Source organism: Pholis gunnellus (assembly GCF_910591455.1).
Source record: "Pholis gunnellus genome assembly, chromosome: 19".
Lineage (NCBI taxonomy): Eukaryota > Metazoa > Chordata > Actinopteri > Perciformes > Pholidae > Pholis > Pholis gunnellus.
The window spans coordinates 7,699,583-7,713,758 of NC_136546.1; the positions used below are offsets into that span (position 1 = coordinate 7,699,583).

The following is a 14,176-nucleotide window of genomic DNA, read 5'->3' on the forward strand; positions in this document are numbered from 1 at the left end:
AGACAGACAGAGGCAGAGAGACAGAAAGAGAGAGAGAGAGAGAGACAGACAGAGAGACAGAAAGAGAGAGAGAGAGACCTCTGCATTCAGCATTGACAAAAAGATTGGTAGAAAAAATCATTTTACAATATCAAACTGATTTAAAATCTTGGAGGATGCGGGCATCGATCCCGCTACTTCTCGCATGCTAAGCGAGCGCTCTACCATCTGAGCTAATCCCCCACGATGACCCCATTGTAGACAGAGACAGATAGACAGAGAGAGAAAGAGAGAACGCGAGAGAGACAGACAGAGAGACAGACAGACAGAGGCAGAGAGACAGAAAGAGAGAGAGAGACAGACAGAGAGACAGAAAGAGAGAGAGAGACCTCTGCATTCAGCATTGACAAAAACATTGGTAGAAAAAATAGGCAGAGAGACAGAAAGAGAGAGAGAGACAGACAGAGAGACAGAAAGAGAGAGAGAGACCTCTGCATTCAGCATTGACAAAAACATTGGTAGAAAAAATAGGCAGAGAGACAGAAAGAGAGAGAGAGACAGACAGAGAGACAGAAAGAGAGAGAGAGACCTCTGCATTCAGCATTGACAAAAAAATTGGTAGAAGCATTTTTTTTACAATATGAAGCTGATTTAAAAACTTGGAGGATGCGGGCATCGATCCCGCTACTTCTCGCATGCTAAGCGAGCGCTCTACCATCTGAGCTAATCCCCCACGATATCCTCACTAGTGTCAAAAGACATTAAGAAAGATAGAGTGTGCGGTGTTGTGTTCAATTGCCATTGTTTCAAAGTATCTCTTCGTCAATGTGACCTTAGCATCGACATTCAACATTGATAAATACTTTCAGGTATATTCTGAGATACACCTAAGCCGGTAAATAACGTTAGTTGTTTAAGATCAACCCATAACAAAACGTTACCTGGACCCTGACGTAACATATACAAATATCAGTAAAAAGCAGACCACATATGCAGACTCTAGTGTCTCGTGATGCAGAGCAACAGGTCTTTATGGAGTACCGTTTTGCTTTAGCGATCTTGCAACTTATACATTTCTTTAATTTCGTCGGTGGCTGTGGTCTGGTGCGCTGTTATAAATATTCACCGTAGTAGATTGAAAATCACGAGTAATATGTTACACGGTGGACTGTTGAAACATCTGCAGCCTGTGAGAAGAGCGAGGCGTGCACTGTTTATCCACATGATCACACGAAAACACCAGCTAAAGTAGCATGTCATGTTTTATCCTGGAAACACGATAGAGATAACAAAGATAAACCAACCAATGGGGTTGAAGTCTTTATTAGAAATCATTTACATTACAAAGTAAGACATTAGTCATCGCAATATCCATCATTACATCCTGTTTACAAATACGGGTTAGTGAATCAGCTGATCAGAAATGTTTACCCTCCCCAGATGAGGGTTTATTCTTCATTCTCTGGGGTAGAGGAGGACGTTGGCACGGGGTTAAGTTAATCATCCTATTATTGAGAGTGAGCTTGTTGATCCACACAGAATATCATCAGCCTTCAAGAATGAAAACACCACCGCTTTTTATGGCTCAGGTTTTGAGCTACTGAAAACTCCAGAGAAACGGCAGACAAGATGACAAAGCAGCAAAGATGAGACGGGGAGGTAATGCAGGACAGGCAGACAAGACAGCAGCTAGATTTCTTCTTCTTCATCATCATCTGGATCATTTAGACAGATGTGACACACACAAACATACTGCATCTGATCTGACTTCAGAGTGAGCTGGACCGAGCGTGTGAGATGAAGAGGCCCTCTGACGAGGTCTTCAGTGGCTTGGAAAAGTCTGGAATATCTTGTTTTTGGTCTTTTCCCTGCCCTTTACCAAGTTTTCACATAACACTTTTTTTTTTTTTTTTAACATATATATATATATATCATTAAATAAAAATGTTATATAAATCATCTACAAACCTACATTTTCTATAAATTACACAATCTGTTTAACCCAAAGGTTAAAGCAACAGCTGAAATTCGCAGTAGAAAACTCAAGAGAGCGAGAGAGAGACAGAGAGGGAGAGACAAAGAGAGAGACAGTGAGACAGAGAGAGAGAGAGAGACAAAGAGAGAGACAGAGAGACAGAGACAGAGAGGGAGACAGAGTGAAAGAGAGACAGAGAAAGAGGACCTCTGCGTCCAGCATTGACAAAAAGATTGGTAGAAAAAAAAAAAACATTTTACAATATCAAACTGATTTAAAAATGTAACCAAAATCAGAGATCGATGGGTCCTTTTGAGTGAGAGTTTGTTTGTTTGTCTGACCCCACAGTGTCCAATCATGGCACGAGAGCCAGCGTACTGAAAGGCAGCCTCAGACTGTGTGTGTGTGTGTGTGTGTGTGTGTGTGTGTGTGTGTGTGTGTGTGTGTGTGTGTGTGTGTGTGTGTGTGTGTGTGTGTGTGTGTGTGTGTGTGTGTGTGTGTGTGTGTGTGTGTGTGTGTGTGTGTGTGTGTGTATATATATAACTTCATGCGTGTGTATTGCATGTGTAAATTAGTCAGCATCTGTGTCATCATCACGCCCGTGTCAGCAGCTCCTGGGCCCACGTCTTAATGGCCGACGTTGTGTGTTGGAGCAGCTGCCACGTTGTGTTGGTGAAGGACACGGCGTGGCCCTGCAGACACGAGACGGACACCTCACCACTGCAGGCGGGAAAAAGAGCAAGACATAGTTTGAGAATTTGTTCTTAAACTTAAAAAAACGTTAATGCAGCTTTTTGATTTGGATACCAGGGTCGGGATGCACCAGCTATTCATAAATCCATCGACTGCTGCCCTCGTTTCAAAATAGTGATTCACTGAAATGGGTTGCATCATCTTGAGAAATGTCTTAGCTCGTAAAAACTGATTTTAATAAGGGTTATGCAGACTTTAAATGTTGATTGTGCTGTGAATTGAATTATGTGACTGTACTGTGATAAAACACATCAATGCTTTTGTCCATCAAATTTATAAAAAACAAAATCTGCCTCTGATGGGTTGATAAGGGCTGAAAAGGCCATCTACTGTAAAAAAAAAAAGATACAAAGCACATGTTAAAAGGACGCCTCAAAGTACTGACTTGCAGGAGTCCTGTAGGTTGGTCCACGCTCGTTGTAGCAGTTCAGATATAAACGCCAGCGCTGGCAAGATGTAGTTCTGATGGAGGGAGAGGAGCAGCTCCTTTAAATACGCCAACACCTGGAATACACTGTCGGGGGTGTTGGTGTTCACCTGTGCAAAGACACACAGAGGAAATACGCTGGTCAATGACGTGAAATACAACGGTTTCTATTGGTTAACTCTTTGATTCAAGAGGAATTGCATTCAATCTTTGTCTTGAAAAGTTAACTGGAGGTAAATGGGAGTGAGGTGAACATCAGCGTCTTGCAGCCTCACCCATTCTATGGCCTGCGGTGTCTTTTCTTTGACCCAGAGAATAAACTGCGTGGTGTTTTCAGAGATGAAGATGGCCGCTGTTTTAGTCTTTTCCAAACCTTTTTCCATTAGTGGCCCCAAAACCCGTGCACACTCGGAGTAATAATGAGGCATGTTCGTCTCCAACCAGCTGCAGAGGATGACAAAACGAAAGTTTAATTATTAAATTGCATATACAGCAAATAATCATCCAGATGTGTTCCCATAGGTCACTGAATTAAGTCTTCGTAAACTAGCAGTGTACCATTTAAAAATGTATTTTAATGTTTTAACTACATCGTTTGCACCCAGTGACCACTTCATTGGGTGCAGCTGTACATCGAATGGAATCTAATACAACATTCAATTACATGTTTATTATTGAGGTCCGAGTTAAAGATGGTTTTTGTTCTGGACTACATTATATTGCGAGGCCATTCTAATATTCAGTCATCCCTATTTACATACATGAGGGGTCAGAATATTAGAAACACCTCTGATTATAATGCAGTGCAGTGTTACACTACTACTGTGACCTCAGTGCTGAAACATAATTGAATTAATTAACCCTTCTATGACAGCATCAACCTCAATATTATAGGCCTCATAAAAGCAGAATTGATGGAGCAGTTGTACTGGATTGCATTAGATGATACAGGTGTACTTAATAAAATGGTCACTGAGTGCATTATATAAGTCAGTGAAGTGAATCCGGAGCGTGCGTGAGATATGTTCACGCTCTGGCTCGACTGGCCTCTGGTCCAACCGTGGACAGAAGTCTAGAGAGCAGTCAGAGACGATTTCTGAGGCCGTACCTGAAGCCCTGTTTGGAGTAGACCTTTACTTTGCTCCAGGCCTGCTGCGATACGGCTGTGACCCCCGAGTTGCGTAGATACAGGGCTGTGGTGGAATCTGAAACGCACAACGCACTTCGTAAGACCTCAAAAACAGAGAAGAAGAAGTCAATTGAAAAAAAAAAAAAGCCTTGCACGTTGCGATATAAAAACAATAAAGGGTAGAGAGGACTCGGACAGACCTGCGAAGGAGCCATGAGATCTGATGTCATGAGCAATGAAGCCGGCGACAAACACGAGCAAAACCATGAGCAGTTTGGACCACGGGAACCCACGGCCGCGCATCTTCACCTGCAGATTCTGGACACGGAAGAGGAAACACTGACTCCTACTTCTGTGTTTGACAATCTAATTGTTAGGTACGTTCATAGCGTAGATTCTAGAAGGTTGGTCTCACCTGACACAGGCTGTTGCAGTCCTGAAGCTCCGGAGATTCCACGGTGTCTTTCATCTCCTCATTGGTCACTCTGAAAGACTGCACCGTTTCTTCAAGGTTTTTCCGGAGCTTCAGATGGAAAATGAAGCACAGCACTTAAACACGAGACTTTGTATTTATCTGTTTATTAATGAAGCTGTTGCTCTCGGTGTGTAAACATGGACGAAGTATACTATGTAGAAGCTGAGTTTGGTTTATGAACCGTCAGCCCTCAGGGCAGCAGTCGTACCTTTGGTGGGAGGATATTCCAGGACTTCAATAAATGCTTCAACAGCAGACTGGAGAAGAAAAGAGCGAGCAACAGTTAGCTCCATCCATCAGTTACAATATATCATTTTTATATACACAAGTGCCTTTCACTTCAGTGAAAATGCATTTGGGACGTATGCGCCTCGCTGTTTCCTTTCTACTGTTCACAATTGAAAAGAAAGAAGCAGCACATAACCCACCTGGACTGCGGTAGGTGTTTGGTGTAGAGCTGCCTCCACACTCCTAGACTCTGGACATCCACACACAGACACTCCGTCATACTGCTGAGCAGCTGCAAAAATACACATGAGAGAGGAAGAAAGACTTGAGTTATGCTGCTGCACGGAGCTAAACTACACTGAGACGGACTGAAGCAGCAGTATCATGTAGAAAAGATCTGTTTAAATTGTGTGTGTGTGTGTTTCTTACCTCTCTCTTCATGTCATCCGGACAGTGCGGTGTGGCTCTGGACAGAAATGATGGCAGGTATGTGTGTAACGTGCTCTCGGGTTTGGCTCCAAATGCAAGGACCTTCAGCCGAGGGTACAGACGCCTCAGCTGCTCCTGAAGACTGAACACAAACAAAAGGTCTTCTTTGAGTACTTTTTATAAAGCAAAGAGTCAATGTAAAAAGAATACTGCACTAAGCTGTCGTCTATGTGTTCAAACATGCACGCAAGAGATTAATGAAAACAGTCAATGTGACAGCAATATATCATTTACTAAATCTAATTTTTCATTCTTTTATGAAGATGCCAGCTGTTTCCAATTTGTTACAGAGGACTGGCAACTTTTTTTCCTACAACCAAAACTCCTCTTATTAAAAATGTCCCAGTACTAAAAAAGAGGCATTCCCAATAATCTTCTTAAATGAATTTAGTTCATAATCAACCACAATAATCAACCACAGTCACTTATTTTGATTGTTTGAAGTGTAATCTGGGTTTAAACATTCACAGCCATCCATGCTCTACACCCACTTCTTTCTCCTCTGTGTATTCATGCTGTGTACTGGGGATATTCATTAAGGAACACAATGAGTTGGGGTTTTCAGTGTTTGCATTATGCTCCATTTACCTTGATGACAGGGCGTTCTTGGGCATGAAAGCAAAATCTAATAAAGGAAAGAACTCTTTAGGACCCATGATGCCAAATCCCTTTGTCAGGTTTGCATGAAGTCTGGGAAAAGAAGAACACCAACAGAGTCAGAATAAAGCTGAATTTTGTCCAACATTTTTAAAAAATAAATTCACACATTTGTTAGGAGGACTTACAGGAGAAGTCTCTCCAGATATGCAATGGCATATGAAGACAAGGCCTTCACTCCCAGCACAGGCAGCATGATACCCAGCCACACTGAAACACAAATACAGACCTTCATTAACATGATAGGAACTTGTAGTTCTGACATTAAGTGTGTCAACAGTCGGCCTTTTCAGCTTTCAATTTAACAAAAAAAAAAGCCCAGAGCAACAGCAGAAGCAAAACATGACTTTTATTCTTAATACGTATTTAAGTGACACGGTGAAACAAAAACACAATAGTTGAGCTTGAATGCTTCGATGCACTCAGATGTCATTTTGTTCTCGTGACAGTCGCTGTACATTCAATAACCTTATTTTGCAGGTTCTTATGCAATCTTTGAAGAATATTCATCCTCTGCTGCCCACATACGAACATCCACCTCACAGCCTCAACAATTAGCAGGCAGCAGACAGCGTGTTTAAGCTCACAGATGGCCGTCACTGGACGTGTTGCGGCTCTACTGTGCACTGTTGCCTCATTAACCCTCAACCCAGAATGTGTGTCAGCACATTTTCTTGGGAAAGGGGGAGAAAGGGGAGACAGACTGGAACTAACAAAGTGCAGAGGATGATAAAAAAAAAATCTGTGTGTACATATTCTAAGTAATGTGTCGTGAGTGAATGCGTACCTCTTAGTCCCTGGCTGAGGTCATAAAATCCAGCTTGGCCAAGAGCCCACATGATGGTCAAACACTTCACTGGACGATTCTGAACGGATCGCAGTAACTCCAGATACTAGAGGAGACGAACGGGAGGAAGGGAATTACAACAATGTTGTAGCAAGGTTATTGCAAAAGACAAATCCCCAGTACGTCGGACGAATATTTGGAAAAGAAAGCTATTACATAACTAGTATTGTTACACATTTTAAGTACATTTGGAGCAGACAAGGGCCGTGATCTGCAGGACTTAAGGAAAAACACACACACACTCTCACACACACACACACTCACTTCTGGCAGGTTTTGGGTGGCTATCCTGGGTTTGTCCTGCAGGATTGCCTGGATGCAAACTCTGTAGCCATGCAGAGGTTCTCCTGGAGATGGTGAGAAAGAGGCAGTTTGTGTCTGTCCTTTAAATTTAACCCTGGTCATCCACATTTATTCTGACCCAAAAATACACACAATATTAACACTCGCGTCAATGCACAGAAAAGCAGACCCCCTCTCTGTGTCCCATGTAGACTCATTAGAATAAACCGCGTATCTCCACCCCTGGCTTGAGAACTACCTGAAAATACGGTGCGCCATATTTACCCGACTGTCTGTCCATCTCCCTGAGCATAGTGTAAACACAGTGGTCGAAGAAATCTGGCAGAACATCACTGCAGCGTCCGATGAGGCCTTTGATCACTCCCTTCAGCTCTTTCCCTGAAAGGCAGTATGGGTAGTCTGGGGACAAAACGACAGAAAAAGAACATGAAAATAAGTCCGTGCCCTGCAGACACTTTTAATACCAGACAGCTTGTTTCCTTCATACAAATAAAAAGATATTTGTCTGAGTCGGAGTTTGACCGACCGTGAGCATAGCTGCTGAGTGTGGGCTCGGTCTCTGGTGCAGTCAGATTGAGATTGAGGTATCCTGCCAGGTCTTTGACCCACACCGACGGGTTTTCTGGGAACAGGGTCTGACTGCGAGCCAGCTGCTGCTTCAGGTCCCCGACATCCAACTAAAAAAAAAAGGGAACAAGACAGAAAGAGGATGTACGATCAGAAACAACACGTCCATTGTGTGAAGAGGAGACCTTGGTTTCAGCATGTGATAAGTTTGCTTGGAAGACGCCACAAAGCAGCATTGTTTCTGAAGATATTTAAAAGATCTTAGAGGTTTTGCAAAGCCCATTGCATTTATTTTTTTCTTTCTAGTCACTGACCAAGATGAGCCAAATGATCGCACCACTATTGCCTGATAAGAAGAGAGCAAACAGAGCGGTGTATGTGCAACACTCACAGTTTTGAAGGCTTCCTCGAGGGTCTTTTGAGTTGCGGGGGGGACCGTGCTGCTGGAGTGTGATTTCTTGGATGGTTTACTTGATGGCGGCTTCTTGTTTTCGGACTCGGCCGGCGGTGGAACCTGCTCCTTGTTCTGTTTCTTTCCCATCTTCTCAAAGTTGTCGTACAGAGTCTCCGACATCACCAGGGGTGCTGAAAGGAAACAAGGCAGCGGTGTGTTTAGATAAGAGCGTCTTTACTTTTCAAACTTCTTTGGTCTCCTACAACACTTTCTTATATCAACCCCGCGTTGCAACTGGACGAGCTAATCCATGAAACCATGGCATTCCCCTCCCCCCACAGTCAGTGCTTCCTCCCGCCCTCGATGACTTGCATAATAGGCTCGGTTATTATCCAAGAAAATGTTCATGCAACACTCATTACCCTCCACAGAGAAGAGAGTTAAGCAGCGGCAGCATTTCAAGTATTACTGTGTTACACGTTCAGACCCAATTTGTAACGAAACTGTGTCCACTCTAACTGAGTTCATATTAAACCAGTTGACCAGTTTTCAGGGTCAGTACACCTCGTACACTGAGGTAGCAACACCCAGATATTTTAGGCTTGTTTACTGCTACAAAACACCAAAATAATCCTGCTTAAGTATCCGGTATTCCCCAGAACTTTTATTCCCAGCATGTAAAAGCCTCTGACTTCCCTTCCCTGTTTATAGCCCCCAGACCAAAGCTCATTCTTTCCTAAATCTTAAAAAAAATTATAATTTCAGACAGCATCATACATCATGGCTGTAGCATAATTCTATTGTTGGTTTTGGCCCTTTAAAAAGTATGTTTTCAAAATAAGACTCAATCAATGAAACTCACGCTGTTATTATGAAAACTATTTCAGAATAATCAGTCACAAAAAGGCTCCAAGCTTACCTAATGCAGCGAAGACATCTTCAGTATTTAACGCAATACGACTGTTAGACCCCGCCCACAAACTTGAGTCTTTGTTGACAAGAGGTCACCAGTTGTTCACTAATCATTCAGTCATACATGTTGCTGACGAACCTCAGTCTATATCCGGTCAGCGAGTGTGTGAGTGTGAGTGTGAGTGTGAGTGTGAGTGTGAGTGTGAGTGTGTGTGTGTGTGTGTGTGTGTGTGTGTGTGTGTGTGTGTGTGTGTGTGTGTAAGTACAAGGCTGTGACGCCAAGAGAGGACTCGTTCCATCACATACTGGATTCATTTCCCTTTTGAAATGTTGGTCAATCAGAATGATTCTTCACTTCTCTGAACACTGAACACTGAAGGCAGTCGTCTTCTCTGTGAAGCTTAGTCAGCATTACCAGAGCTGAACAGCGACGAAAGTACCGATAGACTGACAAATGATGTAATCTGACCAGGTGTTCGCGTCTATAAATACTAAACAAATATCCATACGTGTCGGGAAGTCGGTCACTTCCAGCAGCAACATGAGGACACATCTGCTGCGTGCAGTAATAGGGCACCAACAAGTGAGGCCACTCGAGTGATGGCGAAAGGAACGGTTGAAATATGCAAATGGAAGCTTTAGACTAATGTGCTATGACACAAGTTTACAACGTATGAACCGACACTTGTTCGATGAGGACTAGAGATGGCACAAACCATCATACTGAATACCATAGTATTCATTCTCTTTCCTTTAAATTCAGACACTGCGCAGTGTTTTGGTTTTACAAGGCACTTTTAAAGGCCTCGGTGGTTTGGCTCCACGATTGCGGTACAACAACAGCGGTTAACGAAGGTTTTGAGCTTGAGCTCGTAAAACCAATATGTTGACAATTTCCATGAAAGTATACCGATGAGCATGATGCAAAATCAGATAAGGTTTCCAGTTTTTACATGCTCTGGTCCACAGTGAGTAATCTGTACTAAATTCTCCACTCCACCTCAAGCATACTTTGGGAAAAAAAAGAGGACCCGTGTCGAGCACTCGACACCGTCACTTGTTTACCGCTGTACTCTTATTAAAAGAAGAAACCGATGGTACTACTCCTGCCGTAATTAAACAGGACAACAAGAGCCAAGAAGGCAAGCATGCAGGAGGGGGAGTTTAGAAATAAACAAAAAAATAATAGAAAGCAATATGGAGGAGTGAAAACCTAACCAATTTGCTCCCACTGAATGGACACGTTCCGGAAGCGGCTAAATGATTGAGATTGAATTCTAATGCGTCTCTATTCTGTTTGGGATCTTCTTCGTACTCTGTAATTAAACATTTCACTTCACTGTTGATTATCCATTCACGGGAAACATGTCAACTTTGTTCCTGTTGAGGTGGCTGCTAGCAGGCAGATGTTACACTTTGTGAATATTAATTTAGACAATATGGGTCCTGTGTCCTTGTGGAGGTTGCAACGCATATTCTTCCCTACCTACTGTCTCAGTGAAAACCTTTAACACACAGTATACCTACAAGTATTACTACTTGAGTCACAAAGTGTAATGAACACCTACATAGTCTCCACACTACATTGTACAACAAATATTTTATGAACACCTACTGAAAGGAAGTTGTCATAGAGGAGTGTAGTCCTCTACTGGATCAGGGAACCGTTCAGGTCTACTATATAGTGAGTAGTGAACGAGTGACTTCGAACTCAGCCCTGGTGTCTGTCAGCAGAGGGTCGTGGTGGTTTTGGTAACATGAGCAGTAGCACCCAACGTGGCCCTCCTATAGGGTGGCTGGACTGGGAATGGATTGTCACACCAGCAGAAGAATATCTGACAGGATGCTTCACATGTATGGAGCAAACCATTCTCAGTCCACTAACACACAACAGCAAGGCATGTCTTGCTTATCCAGTCACATTTCTTTCTCCACGTATGCGGTCATAACAGAGCCACTCCCAACTTTTATCTGCCTTTATTAAGACATGAATTGTGTCTTAAAAAGATTATGCTGGTATTTACTTTAAGTAGAGATACTGATATCTAATGTCAATACAGATATCAACTTGTTCTATCAGATTTGAGTTTGCAATTTGTGGAGACCATAAAATAAACTAAGTGGATAAGTTTGAGGTATCCTGAAGATATCTGGCATCTAAATCAGTCCAATAACATGTTGGACTTGACATGTTCTCTTCTGTTAAAAGAAGAGAACATGTCATTTGAAACAAGCTCAATAAATATAAATATATATATATATCTCATATCAACTGTCTTAATTAAATGTGACCGTCTATAGATGAAGATGTCTGTAACATGCAATCACACATGAAGCTATTTAAGAAGAAATATCTTGGCTCAATGACAAATAATAAGTCTAGTAAGATCAGGTAATATATTTCTAAAATGTTTCTTTTAATGTGTTTTCTTGTGAAGAATAATAAGTCAAGTAAGATCAGGTAATCTATTTCTAAAACGTTATTTTCAATGCGTTTTCTTGTGACGATACCACCCACTAAAGATTTGGGAACCTGTGACAGATACACAATAGACACAAAAGCCTCAAGCCGTCCAGAATTATTAGCTTGGTAAAGCCAGAGCCCCGCCCCCACACACAGAAACAAATTGATCTGGAATCAATAAGGGAATCGATTATAGAATTGGTATCAATAAAATGTTAGTAAATCTGATACCCATTTATTTTTGGAAAAAAACCTTGACACAGTCACGGTCGCTGTGACCAGACAGACTTTGGACCGGCTGGCTCGCTGATAAAACCGGTGCAGAAACTAAATGCGGTGGCAGAGTGAGATCTGAAGTTTCTGTTGAGAGGGTGCGGTAGATCAGGGTAGTTGTTGTTGTTGTTAGGTTTACTGAATGTAGAGTATGATTAACATAAAAACAAACAATCCATCAAATGTTTGTAGTAATGTTCTACTGCATTGGGTCCATGAGGAATCCTCACAGCAAACTGTCAAAGTTAATAAGGCTACTGCTCTGTTTGAACCTAGATTTTAGCACATAATCCAGTCTACAAGGTACAATACAGAAATAATCCACGACACACCTTTCAGCCTATCATCACACCTATCATCAGCTGATATCGTGCTTTGTTTGTTGTGGTAAATCGGCTTAATTTGATTTACACACAGTGAACCTGGGGCTTTTGGGACCCCTGGAGTTCTGGGACTACAGGCCAGTTGCCTACTTTAATCCAGCCCTGATCCCTGATCTAGACCCCTCAACAGGATGAGCAGATGTTCGTAGTTTCACTTTGATCTGCATACTGTATATCATTCTTTTTATAAAGGCTAAATAATCCTCTTGAACGGCAGGTGTCTAGATTTCTAACAAATGTTACTAAAACAGGAGCAAGTAGCACATCTGTTTATGGATTATTTTATTACACATATAGTGCAATAATCTTTAAGGGACCGGTAAATGTCCCATGGTCCATCATCATCATGAAGTAGCACGTCACCTAGTCCAACGGTGTGGCTCATTTATGCTTTTTAATAACATTGCGCCAGGCTGTGGTCACACAAACAACAAGCTACTTAAATCATAAGATGTTTTATTTGTTGACAACTAGAAACATATAGAATAATGCCAAAACGAGCACACAGCTGCTAGCACATGCTTCAGAGGTGCAGCTCCTCAGTGATGACGTTGCCTGTGTTGACACACTGCTTTAAAGCCTACTAGCCAGCTAACGCTAGCTTGTGCTAGCGGTTTATTGTAGTGGAGTATCTCTAGCAGGAGGGCCATTTAGCATTTATTTTTTAAATGAATATGCAGAGAGGCTAAATAATAGCCATTCTACACGAACTAGTAAAGCACGGGGCAGCCAAAATAAATGCCGTAAAACGTAACGTTAGCGTCACTGCGCGATGCTAGGCTACAGCGGATAGCTTGTCAAATCAGATGACAGCTACAACGCTAAGCCGTTCTCTCCGTTTCCAGTAAGTTACTGCCATAACCGTTAAGACCCTGAAAAGTATATATGTAAAGAGTGAGCTAAGCTCGTAGACATAGCCACACACGTAGCCCCATCCTCCTCCCTTTATTTAAACGTGTACAGTGAGGTAAATGGGTCACGGAGCAGGAGCCATGTTCACTCACGTCTGGCCGGCTGGTTAGATTCTCCCAGAGCTTTCCTTCCTCCGGGTTTCTTGTCAGACGAGGTCTTGCCTCCTCCTGCGCTGCTATTCTTCTTCCCTTTCTTCACTACCTCCCATTTACCTGCTGCGTTATTACTTGAGGCCATGTCTCTGGTCCAGATTGTTATATATATATATATATGTATGACTTCCTGCCTCCTGCTTCCCTGTTGAATGAAACGGGTCGACTCGACTCAATGGCTCTGAACGTTAAACCGTCCGCGTGCCACGTCTCTTTGTCGGCATGACGTCAGAGTGACGCGTTTGGACCGTAACATTCAAGTTCATACACGTCTACGTTTTTATTAACAGATAGCCCAAAGTAACCCTGAGTTCGTTAACAGTCAATACAAGCTTTTCATATGTCGATGTAAAACAAACGTACGTGCTTTAAAAAAAACACCGTTATGGAATAAGTCATTTTTATTTAATTAAAAGTTTCCTACTAATGCCAAAACTTGGGCTCTGTATGTAGTACAGTTTCAACACTTGAAGTACTCATTCTGCAGAAAGAAATATTCCCTGTCAGGGTGTTTTGGGGGTAATATTACTGCTGCATTAAAATGTATGTTGCATGTTACTGCTGTAGATGTTTATGGTTCTAATTATCAGAAATAATCAAATAAAAAATCACCAAATATGGAGATGCATGGTTTTCACTGGACATTAAGGGTATGACAAATTAATACCTCGAATACCCACTTAGGTTAAGTACAGTGCTTGAGTAAATGTACTTCATTATATTTCACCACTGGTGACAGGTGAAATATTAATCACAGTTCTGTCTAAACATTTCTTTACAAATGGTGTCTGCTTGCAAGTTTTAACCAGTATTCATCTGTAAACACTCACATATCTTCACAGACAAATCTATCTGAT

At 42.1% G+C, this 14,176-nt stretch overlaps 1 protein-coding gene across 1 annotated transcript; it reads right to left on the reverse strand.

Annotated features, from left to right (window-relative positions):
- Positions 1-1,829: 1,829 nt before the first annotated feature.
- tmem214 (transmembrane protein 214) lies at positions 1,830-13,467 on the reverse strand. The gene is made up of 17 exons (XM_079180073.1): positions 13,260-13,467; positions 8,221-8,414; positions 7,789-7,939; positions 7,527-7,661; positions 7,224-7,306; positions 6,900-7,005; positions 6,241-6,322; positions 6,044-6,145; positions 5,396-5,537; positions 5,167-5,258; positions 4,947-4,995; positions 4,679-4,786; positions 4,464-4,581; positions 4,243-4,339; positions 3,410-3,578; positions 3,093-3,244; positions 1,830-2,674 (listed from the first exon to the last, which is right to left on the reverse strand). The coding sequence occupies exons 1-17, from the start codon at positions 13,402-13,404 to the stop codon at positions 2,548-2,550; spliced, it is 2,052 nt and encodes a 683-aa protein (XP_079036199.1). The 5' UTR covers positions 13,405-13,467; the 3' UTR covers positions 1,830-2,547.
- Positions 13,468-14,176: the final 709 nt, after the last annotated feature.